At 35.9% G+C, this 19,966-nt stretch overlaps 1 protein-coding gene across 2 annotated transcripts in view; it reads left to right on the top strand.

Annotated features, from left to right (window-relative positions):
- The window catches only part of agbl5 (AGBL carboxypeptidase 5), a 142,985-nt gene that overhangs the window by 59,932 nt on the left and 63,087 nt on the right, over nt 1-19,966 (top strand). For both annotated transcript variants that reach the window (XM_039748311.1, XM_039748312.1), the window contains exon 13: nt 7,203-7,412. In XM_039748311.1, coding sequence (XP_039604245.1) covers nt 7,203-7,412 — 210 coding nt within the window. The remainder of the gene's footprint in view (nt 1-7,202; nt 7,413-19,966) is intronic.

Here is a 19,966-nt window from a genome sequence, read left to right as displayed (position 1 = left end):
GCTGTGGGTTCAAATCCTCCTACTGACACTGTGTGACAATGAGCAAGTCACTTGACCTGCCTGTGCTCCAATTGGAAAATCAAACAAAATGTAATCGGTTGTATCTTAAATATTGTAAATCGCCATGCATAAAGGCATCAGTCAAGTAAAAAGTAGTAATAATAATATTAGGTCATTGGAGTGTGCTTACACTTAATCTTGCTATACACAGTTGTCAATTAGTAAAACATTCCCGCATGAAATAATTTCTTGAATTTTTCCTGCTTTTTCTAATGACTAGGCTTTTGTTGAAACAAAACGCACTTTTATAGGAAAAAGTATTCTTTTAAACTCATTAGGAATAATGTGAAATTGCAGTATAAATTGCTATCAGGTATTAGATGTTTATGATTATAATGTTTTTATGTCATTCACTTGAGTACAGTATTTCTCCATGTTTTTCACTAGTTGCATGTAGTCTTCCTTTAAACTCAGCAGATGTGAATGTATATGTAAAGCAGTACTTAAAGTGCCAATGCCCAATGTGTCACATTGGACTATTCACATGAACTGCAAGGGGTATGGTTTTCCCTTAATATTTTAAACAACATGTTGGAATGGAGCAGAGTGGATAAATAATCTGAGAGAGGGTACACATTTAAGAGTGCCAATAGTCAACAGTAAAAAACCGCGCTTGAGCTTTTCTGAACTGTCTTTACATTTCACAATGATCACATTTCTTTCTTTTCTGTCCAGGACACAACCTTATCTGCAGTCATCCGCCCCCAACTCAAAACAAGTCCAAATACACAATCCAGTGAGCAATAACAACAAATCCACAATATTCTCATAAATCTAAAAAAATAATATAAGAGAGTGGATGGTACAGCAAAAAAACAAAGTTGAAAGAGAGAATTATCCATCCATCCATTATCCAACCTGCTATATCCTAACACAGGGTCATGGGGATCAGCTGGAGCCAATCCCAGTCAGCACAGGGTGCAAGGCAGGAACAAACCCCGGGCAGGGCACGCACGCACACACACACACACCAACCAACCAACCACACACTAGGGACAATTTTAGGAACGCCAATACACCTAACCTGCATGTCTTTGGACTGTGGGAGGAAACCGGAGCACCCGGAGGAAACCCACACAGACACCGGGAGAACATGCAAACTCCACGTAGGAAGGACCTGGGAAGCTACAACTGCGCCACTGTGCCGCCCATGAAAGAATCAATGAAAACTAAATACCCGTTGTATGAATGTTCAATATCACAAAAAAGGATTCTCACTGGGATAGATTTATAATTGGAAAGGGACATAAAGCTAAGCAGGAAAAGAGCAGAGATAGAATGATTAAAATAAACCGTCTTTTAAATAAATTTAACAAAAGCTCAAGTGAGAGAATAGATAGGACTTAGTTGTGTTATTCAAAACTAGATAAAGAAAAGAGATAAAGTCATGCGCTTCATTTAGACAAATTTGGTGCTGGGAGTATAACTTGTGTATCCAGTAAGCCTCCCATCGGAAAAGACAATTGTTAAAGTCGCCCTGTTGGGGCTGTTGTTTTACAACCTGCATTACTGTATATTTTAGACCTGAAACTGAATGGTTTGCTTCAACAAAATGATGTGAAGAGGAATGTTTTGAAGATTTTGTCCTGATGATGCTTTTGTGTTCAGCAAAACAATGTCTGACAGTGTGATAAGTGAGGAGTCCTCACAGTTTACCCTTTTCTAGTTATTTATGTGTTGCCATTTCTACTTATATTTGCATATTATATATATGGTTTTGTTTTTTGTATTATTGTAATATAATTTTTTCACTTTTAATTTATTGTATGTATATGTTTGAAGTAGTTTCACTTGTTGGATGATTATTATTACCATGTTTATGTACACCTGCTTGAATATAGCAGTTTATTTTCTTTAAATGTATTAATTTGAGTTATTCACTATATTGAATCCTGCTTATACTTGTCATTAGTAGAAAGTTTAATTTTAAGCAGGCCTTTGACTACTTTGGCAGTTTGCTTTAGTGTGCATGTATCAAGAGAAGAAATATTTTCAAGCATTTTTGAAGAATTTATCTCCAGCTCAATTTCATCTGTGTTTTCTTCCTTTTGTTATAGAATGTATTCTGGATAAACTCCTAGTAATGACTTTATAATGTTTGTTTCCTTATATTTGACAGTAGGAGTAGTGGGCTAAATCCAACTTCTTCTAAAAAAAACCTTAATTAGTTAACTCAAATGTATCTGTCTTTAAGGTATTTTATATCAGATATGCCAACTATATGAAGACTTCTCTTGCCTGGCCTAATAAAAGAATAGAACAATTGGCGTTTTTGATCAAATACTTTTCATCTAGTAATTTTTATATTTATTATTTTTGTTTGTTTTATAACTATGAACTGTCATCTTTGTTCTGAAGAATATAATAAATCAGTTTTTATTTTTAAAAGTACCCTTCATGGAATGTACAGTGGGAAGAAGAAAAAAGAATCCCCCTTTGAAATATTCCCATTTTTTTTTGCATTACAGCCTTAAATGAAAACACACAAAACAATATTTTTTCCAGCTTTACTTACTAATTGCAGTCTATAACATCCAAGTGAAAGATATCACTGCTACAGTTCAGAAGAATTTTAAAAAATAACAAACAAATACTGAGATTAATAAAGGATCACCCCCTCCTAAACAATATTTGTAAACACAATCAGGTGTAAGTAACCACCTTCTCCATTGCAGGCCATGGTTACTGGCTTCCACCTGTGATCAATTGTAATCAGTTTGATTAGTGAAGTATAAAAACAGCTGTACCTGGAGCATTCCCTTGCTTGGTAGTGCAACCTCCACAGTAAAGTCCATAATAAAGAAGTGACAAGTGTTTGGTACTACTAGGACCCTCCCTGAATCTGCCCGTCCCTCCATACTGAATGGAAGAGCAAGGAGGAAACTGGCAAGAGAGGCTACCAAAAGGTTAATGGCCACTTTGAAGGGGTTGCAAGATTTTATGACAGAGTGGTCATTGTTTGCATTTGACAACAATTTCACAAGCGCTCCACAATTGTGGAGTGTTCGAGAAGGTCACAACAAAAAAGCCACTTCTCACGAAAGGCCATATTAGGGCTCGTTTGAGCTTTGCCAGAATGCACCTTGAAGATACTGATGCCAAGTTGAAAAAGGACTTATGGTCAGATAGATAGATAGATAGATAGATAGATAGATACTTTATTAATCCCAAGGGGAAATTCACATGAGACCAAAATCAAACTATTTGGCCTCATTACCAAATGGTAGACCTGACAGAAACCCAATGCAGCTCACCATTCACATCACACCATACCAACAGTAAAGCATGGAGCAGCATCCTGTTGTGGGGTTATTTCTCTGCTGCAGGTCCTGGGGCTCTCATTAGGGTAGAAGGAAAAATGGATGGGGCAAAATTCTGTCAAATACTTGAGGAAAACCTGCTACCCTCTGCTAGAAAGTTGAAGATGGGCAAAATATTCACCTTTCAACACGACAACAACCTGAAGCACACAGTAAAATTGACCACACAGTGGCTGAAGGAGAAAAAAGTGAATGTCCTCGTGTGGCCAAGTCATAGCCCGGACCTAAATCACACTGAAAATCTGTGGAAAGATTTGAAGATAGCAGTCCACCAATGCTATCTGAAGAATTTGACCAAACTTGAACAGTCCTGTAAAGAAGAGAGGGCAGATATTGGTCAATCTAGATGTGCAAAGCTGATAGAGAAGTATCCCAACAGAATCAAGGCTATCATTAAAGCAAAGGTTGGTTCAATAAAATATTGACATTGGGGGGTGATCGTTTATTAATCTCAGTATGTCTTGTTTTTGATTTTTCTGAACTGTAGCTGTGATATCTTTCACTTGGAGGTTATATATTTTGCATTGAGTATGTAAAGCTGGAAAAATATTGGTTTGTGTGTTTTCATTTAAGGTTGTAAAGCAAAAAAATGGGAATATTTTGAAGGGGGTGATACTTTTCTGTACCCACTATACATCATCACCTGATGCTTTGCCATTCAGAATGCTTCTTTAGATAGTTGCATCATGTCTGAAACTGGGCATGTGTGTGTTGAAAGCCAGAATAAAAGCATGAAAGAAGTTTTTACATACTTTTGATACTTCACTTTTGTTCCATGATGCTGTTAAATATAGCACAATTCTTGTTTTCAGAGTTAAATAATATGAGAAGATATTAGTTTAGGAACTAGAGTCTTTACTTCAATGAAAATTGTTAATTAGTTAAATAAATATATTAAATATGCTTTTTTGGTAGTAGACTTACTAGTCGTATGTGCGATGCAATATTTCATTTATAGCACAGAAATTGTTGCTAGTGTGAATAAAAACACATCCTTTTCCCAAGGGAATATTTGTTTTTTCTTACTTTTCTTGAGTTTTTAACTCCTGTCAGAATAGCAAAAGGCCTTAGACATTACTGCTGAGAGAAACACAAAAAAATTGACAAATACAATTAAATATATGAAATTTGTTTAGTTAGCTAATGCCAATGGCCTCAATAACACATAGTTTTTAAGTTAAGTTTCCCTGCAACTGATTAAATTTCTTAAGTTCCATATTACTATGCACTTGTGTGAAGAGTGGATTCCTGAGTTACATCTTAAAATGCACGTTCTCTTAAATTTCACACATTTGGGCACATTATTAACTACTTCACTGAAAGAATGGGGCAGGATGAATTGTGTGGATGCGTTTGAGAATTCTAAATGCCTGATTTAGGTTTCTGCGCATCCTTCTCTGATTAAGGGGGGTGTGTGGCTCTCCCAATATCTATGCAAAAGGATGACGGTCCAAGTCTTCAGAGTCCTGGTGTTTCCTGTCTTGCTATATGGTTGAAAGACATGGACACTTCTTTGGTATTGTGTCTCTTTGGAGAATCCTTGGGTACCGCTGTTTTGACTTTGTTTCGAATAAGCAGTTGCTCACTGGGTCCCAAGTTAGGCACATTACCTGCATTGTGAGGGAATGTCAGTTACAGAACTAGGGCCATGTGGCGTGATTCCCAGAGGGTAACCCGTCTTGCAGGATCCAAGTGGCTGGACCAGGCCAAGGAGACACTCGCATAACACCTGGCTATGGCAGGTAGGGAGTCATTTCCAGAGGGTGGCACTGGACTGCATGTCTGCCTGGGGGGGGTTACCAACCTGGATCCCAAGCAGATTCGTCATGCAGTGGGGGCTGCAATGTGCTGTACTAGTGCATGCTTCCTAACCTGACCTGATTATGGAGGCCTGCTGTAGATCTTGCAGTTCAGTGTTGAGATGCATTTGGTTGTTCTTCTCAGCCCAACATTTAGAACTACTGTGCCAGTTTGCTAAAATTAAAGATTACACAAATATCAATTTTGGCAGTTTGAGTTAGGGTTTAGGCCAACTTAATGAAATGCTAATGTGGAACAGAGTTACAGATGATTTATTAAATGCTCAATATTGGTGTTCATACGACACCCTCGCTTGTTGCAGATACTCTCTATGGCCAGCCAAATTAACATTGTGGGATATCTCAAAATCAATTTCGGATATCTTAAAATGCAATTTATTTTTTAAGATATCTGAAACTCATTTAATAAGTTCCTTTACATTTTAAGATATCTGCAGTACATTTCAAGATATCTCAAATGCATTTCAACATATCTTAAATACATTTTCAGACATCTCAAAATAACCGCATGTTCATTTCAAGATATCTCAAATGAATTAAATGATCTACATTCATGCATTTTAAGATATATTAAATGCATTTCCAGATATTTCAAAATCTATTCCTGTAAAACTGCCCATTCCTTCAGTGGGACTTTCTGTTTATTGTAAGATATCTTAAATGTATGTGAGATATATTGAAATGAGCAGGAAGGGATATTTTTGAAATGTAATTCTGATATCTGAAAGTAGACAGTAAGCTGATTTGAGATATCTTGAAATGTATTTCTGATATTTTAAATTGTATTGTAGATATCTGAAAATGCTCTTGAGAAATAATTTAGTGTCTTTTTTAAAGATTTCTTAAAATGTATTTTGTATATCTTGAAGTACAATTTGAGATATCAAGAAATACATTCTAAGGTATCTGAACTTTAGTGAAGACCCATTTTAAGATATCATGAATTTGAGATATCTCAAACAACCGTGAATTTCAATAAATCTTAAAGGCGTTTTAAAATATCTTAATTTTGAGATATCTTAAAATAACTTCCTGCTCATTTTAAGATATTTCAAATTAATTTTGAGATATCTGAAATGCATTGAAATAACTTTCTCTGCATTTCGAAATATCACAAATACATTTTAATATATCTCATCATATCTTCCTGTGCATTTTGAGATATCTTAAAATACACAGGACGTCCCATTGAAAGCATAAGAAATTTTACAAAATGTGATTTCGAGATATCTCAAAAGGTATTTGAGATGCCTTGAAATGCACGGGAAGTTACTTTGAGATATCTGAAAATGTATTTCAGATAACTTTCAAATATCTTAAAATATCTTGAAATATGTTGAAAATGTATTTGAGATGTCTCAAAATGCACAGAAACCTTTCTGAAATGCACTTCAAGATATCTTGAAATATCTCAAAATATACATCACTGAAGTCTGTTTGAGATATCACAAAATGCATTTCAGATATCTTGAAATATATGCATTTTCAGATTTCTTTTAATTCAGTTTGAGATATCTAAGATGCATTTCAAGATATCTTAAAATGTAAAAATTTGGCTTGCCATAACTCTCACAACCAGTAATTGTACACCCTTGTGTTTTTTATTAATCATCCCCATTCTTCCTATGTGTTCTAATTATAACAATTGCTCATTTCCAGTGGTGCCATAGTAATCTTGCCATCTAGCTCACACTTAGCCTTTCTAAATGCTGGATTAACTAATGTCATGGTGTGAAATTAGGGTATATCTATATAGGGATACTGTTCACACATGTTGCCAAGGTTTGCCTCCTAGTGGTGTTCACTCCATTATACAACAGTATAGGTTCCGATATTAAAAGCTTCTCTAACGTCTAAGAATTTTGATATGAAAGAAACATTATTTTTTAAAATAAGTTTTGTATAAAATAGTGTGTTTAAAAGTTTTGCTCAAAACATGATGTTTGACACTGAATGTTCTGTTTATTAATATAGAAGTTGTTTTGTTTGTATCTCTGTGTAGAGTCTAGAGCTCAGGAGAAGAGGCGTCCTCACCACCAGTCATTGTTAAGAGCATCCACCAGCAATCCCAGCTGTTTCCAGTCCTCCCCAGCCCATATTCCAATACCTTCCTCATCCTCTTTTAGCATGGGCCTTCCCAAGAGTTCTTCCACCTCCCAGCAGCTTTCCAACCTTGGCCCTTGTACTATTCCAGCTTCTTTCAGCATGTCAGGTTTGTATTCTCTCCAGACTCCTAGCCTGTCCAAGCTCCTTCCTTCTCTCCAGGGTGTGCCTAGACCAAATCTTCTAAATAAGGCCTTAAGCAGGCGCTTGACTCCTCTCCTTCATCCAGGCTTGCCATCCCTGAGTTTTCTTGGTGATAAGGCTAGTTTGGGTTCAGGAAATAGTGTGGGGAACCACAAAGGAAGAGCCACTAAACATTAAGCATATCATTTTATGCATATTAAAATGAGCATAAAGGTGTTCTTTGAGATTGATATTCTTTGGAATATTTGTTAAGTACATTGAGCAGTGATAACTGTTCCAACACCATTGTCATCTGTAACAGCATTTTGGAACCAGCAGAAATTCTGAAACGAGGTTTAATGTAGTAGAACACATTTTCAGGTATTTTTAAGTTTTAATGAAAGAGTCACACTGTGGGTTGTAGCTGAGGTCTTTTAAATATCACTTAGAATGCAGTTTCTTTTTTCCCTATCTCAATAAATTCTACTGTGATGCTTTTTCAAAGCGTTATTTAATTTTTAGCATTGATTTTTTATATTGTACAGATATTTTTTATAGCATTTTATTATTCACTTATTTCCTGTTTTATATTAAATGTGTAAGCCTTCTGTGCAAAGGTTCTTGAAACATTTAGGTCATAAGACATTTACTATTTAAAAGAAAAATAAAATAACCAAAAAAAATTCCTCTGGTGTTTTATGTTGCTATATTCAAGTGACAGGAAATCTTGTTTTTGATTTGTCTTTTGTGAAGAGTGATTCTAAATCATGCAAGTAGGTCATTCTGGCATATTAGCATGATACATGTTCTGCCTTTTAAAACATTTTATTTTCCATACAGTACTTAGCTCAACATTGATCACAGAACTTTTATTATTTCAAAAAAGGGAAACTGCATCCTAAAAAAGTTAGGGTCATTGTATGACCTTGTCTGGAAGATCAGTAACGAGAAGGATTAGTGTGTCAAAAATACAGTAGTTTAGCCATAACTGTCCTAATGCAAGATGTTTTGACATGTGGGACACTTTTTTTGGTGTAGTGCTGAATCTGATTCATTAAGTGTCATATAGTATATGTCTTCTGGTGTGTGTGTGTTTGTGTGTGTGTGTGTGTTGGGGGTTATGTAAAGTTTTAATGTGATAATTCATAAACTTGAACAATGAACTGTTGTTCAGCTTACTTTTGATAGTGATGATGTATTTGGTTTTGTAGTTGTCTTGTCAGTTTTGTAAAGATAAATTAATGGTTACTAACTGAAAAACAACTTATATTAGCCAGCTTTTATTCTCCTGATTTTTCTACTTAATGGCGGACGGCTTTTTAATATACACACACGTTTGTAATGTTTCTTGTTCAGCATGTTGTATTATTTATTCACCTCTAATGATTGGTAGGTTTTTGATTTGTCAAGTTAGATAAGAATAAAGTAGATGTGTTTTGCAAAGTTAATATTGGACAGAAATCTGTATATTTATTCGTAAGATTAAAGCAGTGTGATAACATGGGAAACACATGTACATTATATATAAAAAAGAAATGCCACATAGAAAAAATAAGCATTTTTTGTCTTATGGTATTTTTTCCCAGTTACCTAAAAGCATCCAGCTTCAGGTATCTCTTAGTCACTTCTTGCCTTGGAACATCACATTGTATCAAGACCTCAACTTTGTTGTTTTTTCTGCTTGATATGAAGCACTCTCTATTCAGTTGTTGCTCTAAAGGTTTAATGCCGTATTGGGCCCATGATTCTGCAATGATGTAAAGTCAATTTTCTTAAGAGATAATTCCATTTTATTCAGATTAGTATACACTGTCTTACTAGGTGTCGCTTAAAATTATCGCTGGCACATTAAAATTTGTTAAGTAAAGTAATTATTCCACTGATTGCTTTTACAAAAAGTTTAATCTGGAAGATTTATTTACCACGTGTGCATTTTACATTCTTATTGTGATGTAGAATTTTCATATATTTTTATTCATGACTGTATTGTATAAAGTAGTGAAACCAGCTTTGTCATTGAACCAGAACTTGTGTATGTATTTCTAATCCTAGTAATGAAAGTAGCAAAGTCATTTATGTGTTTAGCTTTAAAAGAAGTTCTTTTGTTCTTTCATGCCAATAACAGGACTGTTGTTGAGTCTCCTACTTTCAGGGTAATAGAATCGATTTAAACAGCTTGTTTTATTTATTGTTTTTGTATAATTGATACTTAGCCTATGTGGCTTTTATAAAGCACATTGCTTTGAAAGCATATTTTATTGATATCATTTTAACCATTATGTAATAGATTTATAGGGTCATTTTTGTGTACATTGGTACTTATTACAACCCAATTTGCATTTTGTGCTTTCTAGTTACAAACTTCGGGTGAAGCTTGCTATTTAGGTCGATTTGAGTCTTGACATCTTTTTGAAAGATTCAAAGTGAATGCCAAAGCAAAGAAATAGTTGCACGTTTGTAGGAGCCATATGATGGGATCTATAGTTTTTCAGTGTACTCTTAATTATTTTGCTATTCAAATGAGTTTAATTTTTATACTCTCATCTGTTTTTACTGCTGTCAATCACAGCTGTACCATTGCATGAAACTGTAGTTCAACTTTTACCATTTCATCATGCGTTGTTTGTCAAGCTTATAGATTATTCAGATTCTGAAGAGTCAGACACTAGGGTTTATGATTGTCATATACAGTTAGCTCACTAATTTAGTAGCATGTTATTTCTGTTTCAAAATGATGCCTAAATTTGCAGGAACAGATTTTTAAATAAATCAGGTCAGTATTCAAGTGGAAATAAGGCAGAGCTCCAGTACTGGACATTTCTGTCAGTTCTATAAAATATACATTAAATCAGACACATTGAATTTAAGAATCTTTTATTAGATTCAGAATAGAATTCATCTTATTGCATTTTTACCATACTAGTAATAATGATAGTAGTACTGTCACATGTACAGAGTACAGTGAATTTGCTACTTGCATGTCCCACATGCAACATGTTGCCACTCTCTGGTGCTGTGGTAAACAGGATTTTATTAAAATACATCTTATTCAATAGAAAACATCAAACTTCTTACCTAATGGATTCCTTCTCCTTGTTTCCATACCACCTGTTCAATAAAAATACATGTATACAGAGAACAAAAGCTGAAGATGGCAAGGTAATTATTGTTAATGATAACTGTGACTTAAAAGGCAATAAAAATCACAAATAACAGTGAAACTAAATGGTGAGTGAACTGCATACTCAAAAACTAACTAAATACAATAAAATGGAAGAAACTAAAATCTTTTGTTTCTGTTTACTTAGATTAACCTTAAATTCTTTACAAATTATAAATCTTTGGATGTTTACATCAATATTTAGAGAAGATGGCATTTAAAAATCATAAAATCATAGATTTTTAATTTATAGGCATCTTCACAAAGTTACAGTGCATTCTTTTTATTAATGTTTAATTCTGTGACAGAATGCTTCAGAAATAATTTTCTTTGTAACATGTTTAATGTTCTGGGATGGGATGAAATGTAAAAAAATTAGTCTTCAACCTTGTAGGTTTTTGTTTTTCATCAAGCATTTGGTGTTTTGGATTGTTAAAATCCCTAAGAAAACATTGTGAAGTTTTTGAATTTCAAAAAGCTTACCATGTCTCATATATATAAAATGTATGTAAATGTTAAAATGTATGTAAATGTTATTTTTAACAGAAAATAGAAATTGAAAATATTTCTTTAGTCATCAAAGTTACGATAATTCAAAGAATTTAAAACATACTTCTCTAAAATGACTTTTATATTTAATCCCTGTTGGAAGGCTAAGTGGGTATAGTAGTATGTGCAATATTCCAAATCTGTGTCATAATTTCAGTTACAAATTTGATGACCTCATGAGCATTACATTTTTTCAATGATGGTACTTTGTTAACCCACCTGTGTATCTGTGGATTTTCTAGTTTTTGACATCCCCGAGCCTTCAGACTAATAAAAAATGCTATCATTAGAAAAAAACTCACCCGTATCAAAGTAAGCTTTGTTGCAGATTAAAAAGGGTAATGTTCATCCCCCTAACGTTTAAGGTGTGATGTGTTTGTAAGGAGGTGTTAAACTGTCTACACATGTAGTTTCCAAATTATTATTTTATTATTTTACAATGCATGACTTTTACTAAAAGCTGTTACTTAACTTTGTTTTTTTCAACTTCTTTTTTAAAGTTATGAATGTCATCTTGGTGGTGGATTTCCTTTTTATATTTCATTTGAGAATACTCTGTCTTTTTATTTATTTTGTAATAAAATTTATACTTATGATTTTGATAAATTGTACTTTGGGACTTATTTCTGTTTCTTTTCTTGGGATGTTTTGTTTTCTAAGCATTGTTTAACATTTGTCCTTAAAATCTCAAACATCCTGATGGTTATTGAATGTTTGAGATTTTATACAAATAAAAGATATTTAGTATCCTTATAACCTGTTTGCTTTTGTTCAATGAAGACATTTTATGTGTATTGAAATATTAACCATTAGAAGATAAAAATGTAAAAATATGTAACTATTCTTGGCTCATAGATGGGGGATGAGCAACATGGGCATGTGTCCAAAGGCAATTCAGATCAATACACTCCTCTTGTATTGTCATTGTCCGTTTCAGAAGTTGTCTTGTAGCTGCTGATATATATAATTATCTGCTCCCTTTCACTTGCTTTAAGAATATGTCTTCCTAGGATTCCAAAGACCAAACTAACTAGAAGCCTTTGAATCTATGCCATTCTTGCAGCACTGACAACTCTAGGCAGTGTTAACCTTGACAAAAAACCTAACTTTGGATAGAAAAGTCAAAAATACACAGCTACTGCATATGGCCCCATTTGGCTGATTCATAAAGATGGCAGCATATTATGGTAAAGAAAGACTTGGAATACAATTCATTGTTGTATTTGCTACTATTAAACACATTCTCATTATACCCTTTTTTCCTACACTGAAAATCTTGTTCTTTTCCTACTCACCCTGCACCAATGATATCCTCATTGTGAGCCAGACTAAGGAGAGAAGCATGTTTTGAGATTGTGAATATGACACATAAACATGAGTAATCCATTATGCAAACTAAATTATTTCCTTCTTAGGATCAAAAATGCGATAGTTAATCAATCAGCATATGTGTGCTATCCAAGATCAGTACATGCAGGCACAAATGTTAAAGTACAAGAAAGTGTCTTCATATACATGAGTTAAATTAAGCCACTTCTGCTTCTAAGGGAAAACTAGTTAATAAATAGCTCTATTTGGATTATTTAAAAAAAAGGATGTATTTGCTCCAGTTACATTTACCAAATGAAAAACCTGGACAGTGTTTTATAAGTCTGTGCCATCAGGCCCTTTGGAAGAGATGCCAGAAGAAGGTCCTAACTGACAACATGAAATAAAGTGAAGAACATGTCATTTTCAAAATACGTTTGGGGAATTTAAAACCAAACAAAAACTGAACATTTTGGCCACTCTCACTTCTCCAGTAAATTGCTTTCAAAAGAGAAATGCATATAATAAAAGAACACCATACCTCATTTGCAAAACCGTTGGACTCATGATAGTTTTGTCCTGGTTAGGAATTAATGGCATTATTAACTGTATTATGCATTAGTTCAGTTGCCCTTATTTGTGATGTTTATTTTGTAGTTTTTGTAACCTCTTTATCAAAGGTTCTAATAATTTTAGAGCTCACTGTGTGTGTTTATGTGTAGTTTGACCTGGTAGTGCTAGGGTGTATTATACGTCCCACAGTATAAACAGAGGATAATTAGCTTTTACAGAGATTACATTGAACATCCAGCACATAAGACTTGCCTTTTAAATCATATATATCTGTAATTGTCTCCACATTACATTTTCCTCATGTTATGTAGCCTGCATACATAACTCATTCCTGTTTTAGATCTTGTGCTCAGTGAGCCCTGTTAGCACCTAGACTTAAAAGCCTGAAGAGATGTTACACCAAAATGAAGAAGCAGTTTGTTTTTCCACTCTGGAGAGAAAACATAAAAACTGTATCCAATATTAGGGGGTAAATTTGTTGTAGGAATGACAGCTACAGTATGTGAAACTTGTTTAATCCACATGCACTAACAGGAGTTCAGATAAAGTATTGCTTTGCTTGTTTTATTAAATTAGTGACGTTTAGACCAAATACATCAATCAAATTATAATTGCCTTAAATGAGAACTGTAATGTAATTAATTAGAACTGTAAATGTGCAACAGTGTGCATGAAAAGCCATATAGCATCCTCAGGGTGTATGCCTATCAGGTTATGGTGAAGATGTAGTTTTTTTGAACTGTAGTATGTAATCATGGTCCTGGTAGTTTAAAGGCATCTACTAACATTCAGATGTACAGGTTCCAAGACTAATAATTGAGCTTGTGTCCCAGTGTACAGATACCTCCATATTCTCTGAGAATACCTGACTCCTCTCATGCAAAACACTAGCAGATACCCAGATTGGTACACTGTCTCCACAGTTTCTTATTGCAAACTTGAATATGTGCCAGCTGTGTATATATCAGCTAACAGATGTGGTAAATAATAATTCAAGGTTAGAGAACACTCTCTCCACCAGTGTGTGAAAAAAGAGTTGGAAACCAGTTATGAAATCAACACTTAACTTGGAACCATTTGCAGTATGCATACAGATATTTCATGTTGCACACTAAAAAGGAAAATCATTCCTGGTAATAAAAAAAGAGAGTGCCACCACATTATAATACATAAACCACCAGGAAGACATAAAATCTATAGGTCTCTGTCTATTCTGTTAGGTCATCCAGCCAACAGATGTTTATGTGACTTTGTACAAGGAGAAAAAAAAAACACTTATGTTTCATTTAATCAGAAAGGACTGAGAGCAGTATTATGTACGTTACATGCAGCACATCTGGATTTTTACAGATGCAGTATAAATAAATTAATTTACATCTGTCTCTTAGAGCATCACACACATTTCTACAAAACTTTGCAGTTATTTCTGTTATAGTCTAAATTAGAATATAGGCTAATATAATTTAGATTTTCTATATGTAAATTTTTTATATGTAAATATCTAGAAAAAAATAAAAACTGAGACCATCTTGGTAAAAGTTGCCATTATAAGCTGAAATAATACTAAATTAATAGTGCTCGATGGCAGTAAGTCAGTTAAATGTCTTATTGAAATTGCTCAGAAGGAAAGACACTTTATTTAGAATCTGTGTTTTCATTCACTCTTCACTGCTTATCTGGGACCAGGTCGTGGGGGAAATCATCTTACCAATGATGCCCATACATCCTTTCCCCAGTCACATTTGCCAACTCATTATGGGATCCCAAGCTGTTGCCAACCCATCTCAGAGACATAATCCTCTTCAGCAAGGCCTTCAATCTTGCTGCTGGTTTTTAAATCACGACATCAGTATGCTCCCACCTATTTATCTGAATTTATGTGTTATACATCAGTCATCCAGAGAGCTTAGATCAACTGGTCAGTTGTCTTTTGTGGTCACTCGTACTAAGTGCAAAAGTATGGGGAACAGGGCTTTTGCAGCTGCTGCACCACAGCTGTGGAATTCTTTACCTTATTACATTAAGGAGTCACCTTCCACTAAACTGTTTAAAATTAGACTGAAGATACATTTCTGTTTTCTAGCTTTCCATGACCTTCAATGATACAGATGGTTCCCTCCTCTTAGTTTGTTTGTTTTGAATTTACTGCTTGTTATATTGTGTTTAATTGTATTCTATTTATTTTATGTATGTGTATTGTGTGTTTTAATGTAAAGCACTTTGGCTACAGTATTACTGATGTTGTTTTAAGTGTGCTTTATAAATACAGTGCATCAGGAAAGTATTCAAGGCACATCACTTTTTCCACATTTTGTTATGTTACAGCCTTATTCCAAAATGGATTCATTTTTTCCCTCAGAATTCTACACACAACACCCCATAATGACAACGTGAAAAAGGTTTACTTGAGGTTTTTTGCAAATTTATTAAAAATAAAAAAACTGAGAAATCACATGTACATAAGTATTCACAGCCTTTGCTCAATATTTTGTTGATGCACCTTTGGCAGCAATTACAGCCTCAAGTCTTTTTGAATATGATGCCACAAGCTTGGCACACCTATCCTTGGCCAGTTTCACCCATTCTTCTTTGCAGCACCTCTCAAGCTCCATCAGGTTGGATGGGAAGTGTTGGTGCACAGCCATTTTGAGATCTCTCCAGAGATGTTCAATCGGATTCAAGTCTAGGCTCTGGCTTGGCCACTAAAGGACATTCACAGAGTTGTCCTGAAACCACTCCTTTGATATCTTGGCTGTGTGCTTAGGGTCGTTATCCTGCTGAAAGATGAACCGTCGGCCCAGTCTGAGGTCAAGAGCGCTCTGGAGCAGGTTTTCATCCAGGATGTCTCTGTACATTGCTGCACTCATCTTTCCCTTTATCCTGACTAGTCTCCCAGTTCCTACCACTGAAAAACATCCCCACAGCATGATACTGCCACCACCATGCTTCACTGTAGGGATGGTATTGGCCTGGTGATGAGCGGTGCCTGGTTTCCCCCAAATGTGACGCCTGGCATTCACACCAAAGAGTTCAATCTTTGTCTCATCAGACCAGAGAATTTTGTTTCTCATGGTCTGAGAGTCCTTCAGGTGCCTTTTGGCAAACTCCAGGCGGGCTGCCATGTGCCTTTTACTAAGGAGTGGCTTCCGCCTGGCCACTCTACCATACAGGCCTGATTGGTGGATTGCTGCAGAGATGGTTGTCCTTCTGGAAGGTTCTCCTCTCTCCACTTAAGACCTCTGGAGCTCTGACAGAGTGACCATTGGGTTCTTGGTCACCTCCCTAACTAAGGCCCTTCTCCCCCGATCGCTAAGTTTAGATGGCCGGCCAACTCTAGGAAGAGTCCTGGTGGTTTTGAACTTCTTCCACTTACGGATGATGGAGGCCACTGTGCTCAACAGGACCTTCAAAGCAGCAGAAATTTTTCTGTAACCTTCCCCAGATTTGTGCCTCAAGACAATCCTGTCTCGGAGGTCTACAGACAATTCCTTTGACTTCATGCTTGGTTTGTGCTCTGACATGAAATGTCAACTGTGGGACCTTATATAGACAGGTGTGTGCCTTTCCAAATCATGTCCAATCAACTGAATTTACCACAGGTGGACTCCAATTAAGCTGCAGAAACATCTCAAGGATGATCAGGGGAAACAGGATGCACCAGAGCTCAATTTTGAGCTTCATGGCAGAATAAGGCTGTAACATAATAAAATGTGGATAAAGAGATGCGCTGAGAATACTTTCCGGATGCACTGTAAATTCACATTGACGTTGACCTTGCTTCTTCTCAATCTGAGGTTCCTTGACTAGGCAGGCGGGAGTATCATTTTCAGTACCCTGGCATAAGCTTTCTCAAGGAGGTGGAGGAATGTGATCCTTGATCGCTAGAACAAACACCTTTTGGTCCCCCTTTTTAAAAAGGGGGACCACCACCCCGGTCTGGAACTACTCCCAACAACCATGCAACAATGGTGTGTCAGCCATGACAGACCAACAATTTCCAGAGCCCTCGTCATTTCTGGGTGGATTTCATCCACCACTGTAACCTTACCACTACAGAGTTGCTAAAATACCTCAGTGACCTCCCCAAGGGAAATCGCCACTGATCCCCTATCAGCATCTAGCTCAGCCTTCTTCACAGAGGGCATGTCTGTTGGGTTCAGGAACTCCTCAAAGTGTTCATTCCACCAGCAGATTACATCCTCAGTGTGGGTCAGCCCTACCTTCACCTTCTGAGTTGCCTGATGGTTTGCCAGAACCTGTTTGAGCATAATCTGTTTTCATGGTCTCTCTGGACACCTCCCACACTGAGGTTTTGCTTCTCTGACCACTAAGGTCACAGGCGTTTTAGTCTGTTAGTACCCGTCTGCTGCTTTGGGAGTTTCCCATGTTAACCATACATGGAGGACCTTCTGGAGGCCCAGCTTCTTCAGCCTGATGACATCCCTCAACTGTGGCATCCACCATTGTGTCCTTCAATTGCCACCACAAAAGGCACCAGCTCCCCCTTGGCTGCAGGGAAGGCTGTTTCAGAGTTAGAAGCTAAGTCTTCTGGACAGGGGCCTCCACCAGACATTATTAGTCCAACTTCACTACTTGCTTAAGATTTCCGGGTCCATCCTGGTGGCTACCTATGTTGTACTCAGTTGACGGCTCTGCCCCGTTCTTCGCCCGAGTGTCAAGAATATGATGCCACAGATCTAACAATATGATTATAAAATCGATCATAGATCTTCAGTTTAAGATGCTGTGGTATCAAGTACACTTGTGAGCTACAGGAGGTTATATCTCCTTGTTATTATATTTACATGCACTATATAAAAGTTCTGTCAGTTTGAGCATTACACGAAAACCACCTCACCTATTTCTGCAAAACGTTGCAGTTGTCTCTGATACAATCTAATTTTGTAATTTTTTTATATATATATATATATATAAATGTTTATAAAAAAAATTAAAAACTGACAGATCCTCACTAAAAGTTGCCAGTTTTGCTGGACATTTTAACCTCAGTATCTAAAGAACATAACATGAAACACTAGCAGGCAGTGTAGTGTAGTTGTTAATGCTTTGGACTTGAAACCCTGAGATTGTGGGTTCAAATTCTGCTAATGACACTGTGTGACCATGAGTCACTTGTATGTCACTTTTATATCCACCTGTGCTCCCAATTGGAAAACCAACAGAAATGTAACCAATTGTATTGTAAATGTTGCAAGTCGCCTTGGATAAAGACGTCAGACAAATATGTAAGTGAAACTGATATAGTTTATACCTCAAAAGAATTAGGAAAGATTGCGTACCAAAGCAATGTCAATTTCAGTTGTTTATGTTAATCACAATAATTAATGAGAATTTTTAAATATTTATGCATGTTGAGTAAAACAAGATTTTTACCTTCTCAATAACTTTTTATGGGTGATTGTATCAAAAATGTGTTCCCTCTTTCTGAATGCTTTTTTATGACAAACAAAAAGTCATATTCAGCTTTTGTCAAGGGCAATTACTGACCAAGCAAATGATGACAATGTACAGGCTTGATCTGGAATAACAAAAGTCTTGAGATAGCGTGAAGTTTTGCAAGGAGCACTGCTCAGAGAGGAGGAGGAGGATTAGAAGGGCATGTGTGTCGCTTTATCCTCATTTTTGTCTCCACAATCAAGTTGTTTGATACAATTGAGGTGCATTTTACACGGAATATAACATTTCAGTGTTATTACTGAACTATTGAGTTAATCATTACTGTTCTATGGACTGTTATTTGCTGAAAACAATTGCATTTAATTTCACAATAAAATTTCTTATGGGCTTATAAGCACTAAATGCTAAATAATAATTAAAAAAAATACTTGTCTTTCTGTCCCGAGGGTGTCATAAGTGTTATCTGCTTTTTATTTATTTTGCCCACGTAACATACTTGTTACCTTCCATCCGGTTGAAGCTGGCTAGAACAGCTAGTATCACAACAGGATATAAAAGTATACAACAATGACTACAGTATCTAACTTATTTACATGTCCTTAAGATGTCTGAGTGAATTAGAGTTCTTGGGAAAAGCCAATGCAGGTACTAGTAAAATGTGCAGACTCCACTCCAACCATGACCAACTCAGGATTTGAAGTTACAGTACTGTAGAAAAAGTGTTAGGCATAGCAAAGCATCTTGCTTGCTTCTGTATCTCCAAGGTATTCCCAGACTGCCTATGTAATGTTGAAATCAGGCACTGTGGATGCTATACAGTCTACTGCAGAACTCTGTTCCTGTTTTGCTAAAAATGGTTATTTATGATCTTGGTAGTTTCTTTAGGGTCAGAGTTCTACTGCAGAAAGAAGTGTGGAATCGTTAGACACCTTCCTGATGCTACTGTATGATGGTTGAAAATCGGCTTGAACCTCTCAGAATTGTGAATTCCACTAATTCCTAATACATTACTGATTGCCTAAATTAATCCCTAAATTTGCAGGGAGCCTTTGCTGTAGACTCATCCATTTAGCACTCTACAATGTTTCTGGAGAAAAACTTCCTTGTTTTGTGTTTCAGTCAAATCTCATAATTTAACTTGACAGTCCAAAGCACTTGCTGCCATTTTTCAGTACCCCAGTCCTTGTGTATTTGTATGTAGGTAACTTATTAGGGTTTATTTCTACCTTGGAAGAATGCATTTTTGGCAGCAACTCTCCCATGAAGACCATTTTTGACAAGACTTCTCCAGACTTTTGAAGGTTGTACTTGAAGTTCCAATGGTTTCTGTGAGTAAAGAGATGACTGCACTGTTGGACTACTTTTGACTTTAAAGTGATGTCAGATTGGTGTAGCTCTTACCTTCTGCATTCAGATTCTGTGGCTTTGGCTGTTTTTTGTGCTTCAAAATAGCTCAGACAGCACCTTTTTAAACTCCTGTCTACCAACAAGAGATGCCAATGCTGGATGACCACCTTGTGTATTATTATTAC

The sequence above is a fragment of the Polypterus senegalus genome, chromosome 3 (genome assembly GCF_016835505.1).
Source record: "Polypterus senegalus isolate Bchr_013 chromosome 3, ASM1683550v1, whole genome shotgun sequence".
Lineage (NCBI taxonomy): Eukaryota > Metazoa > Chordata > Cladistia > Polypteriformes > Polypteridae > Polypterus > Polypterus senegalus.
The sequence above is the reverse complement of the archived record's forward strand: the minus strand, read 5'-3'. Positions and strand labels throughout refer to the sequence as shown.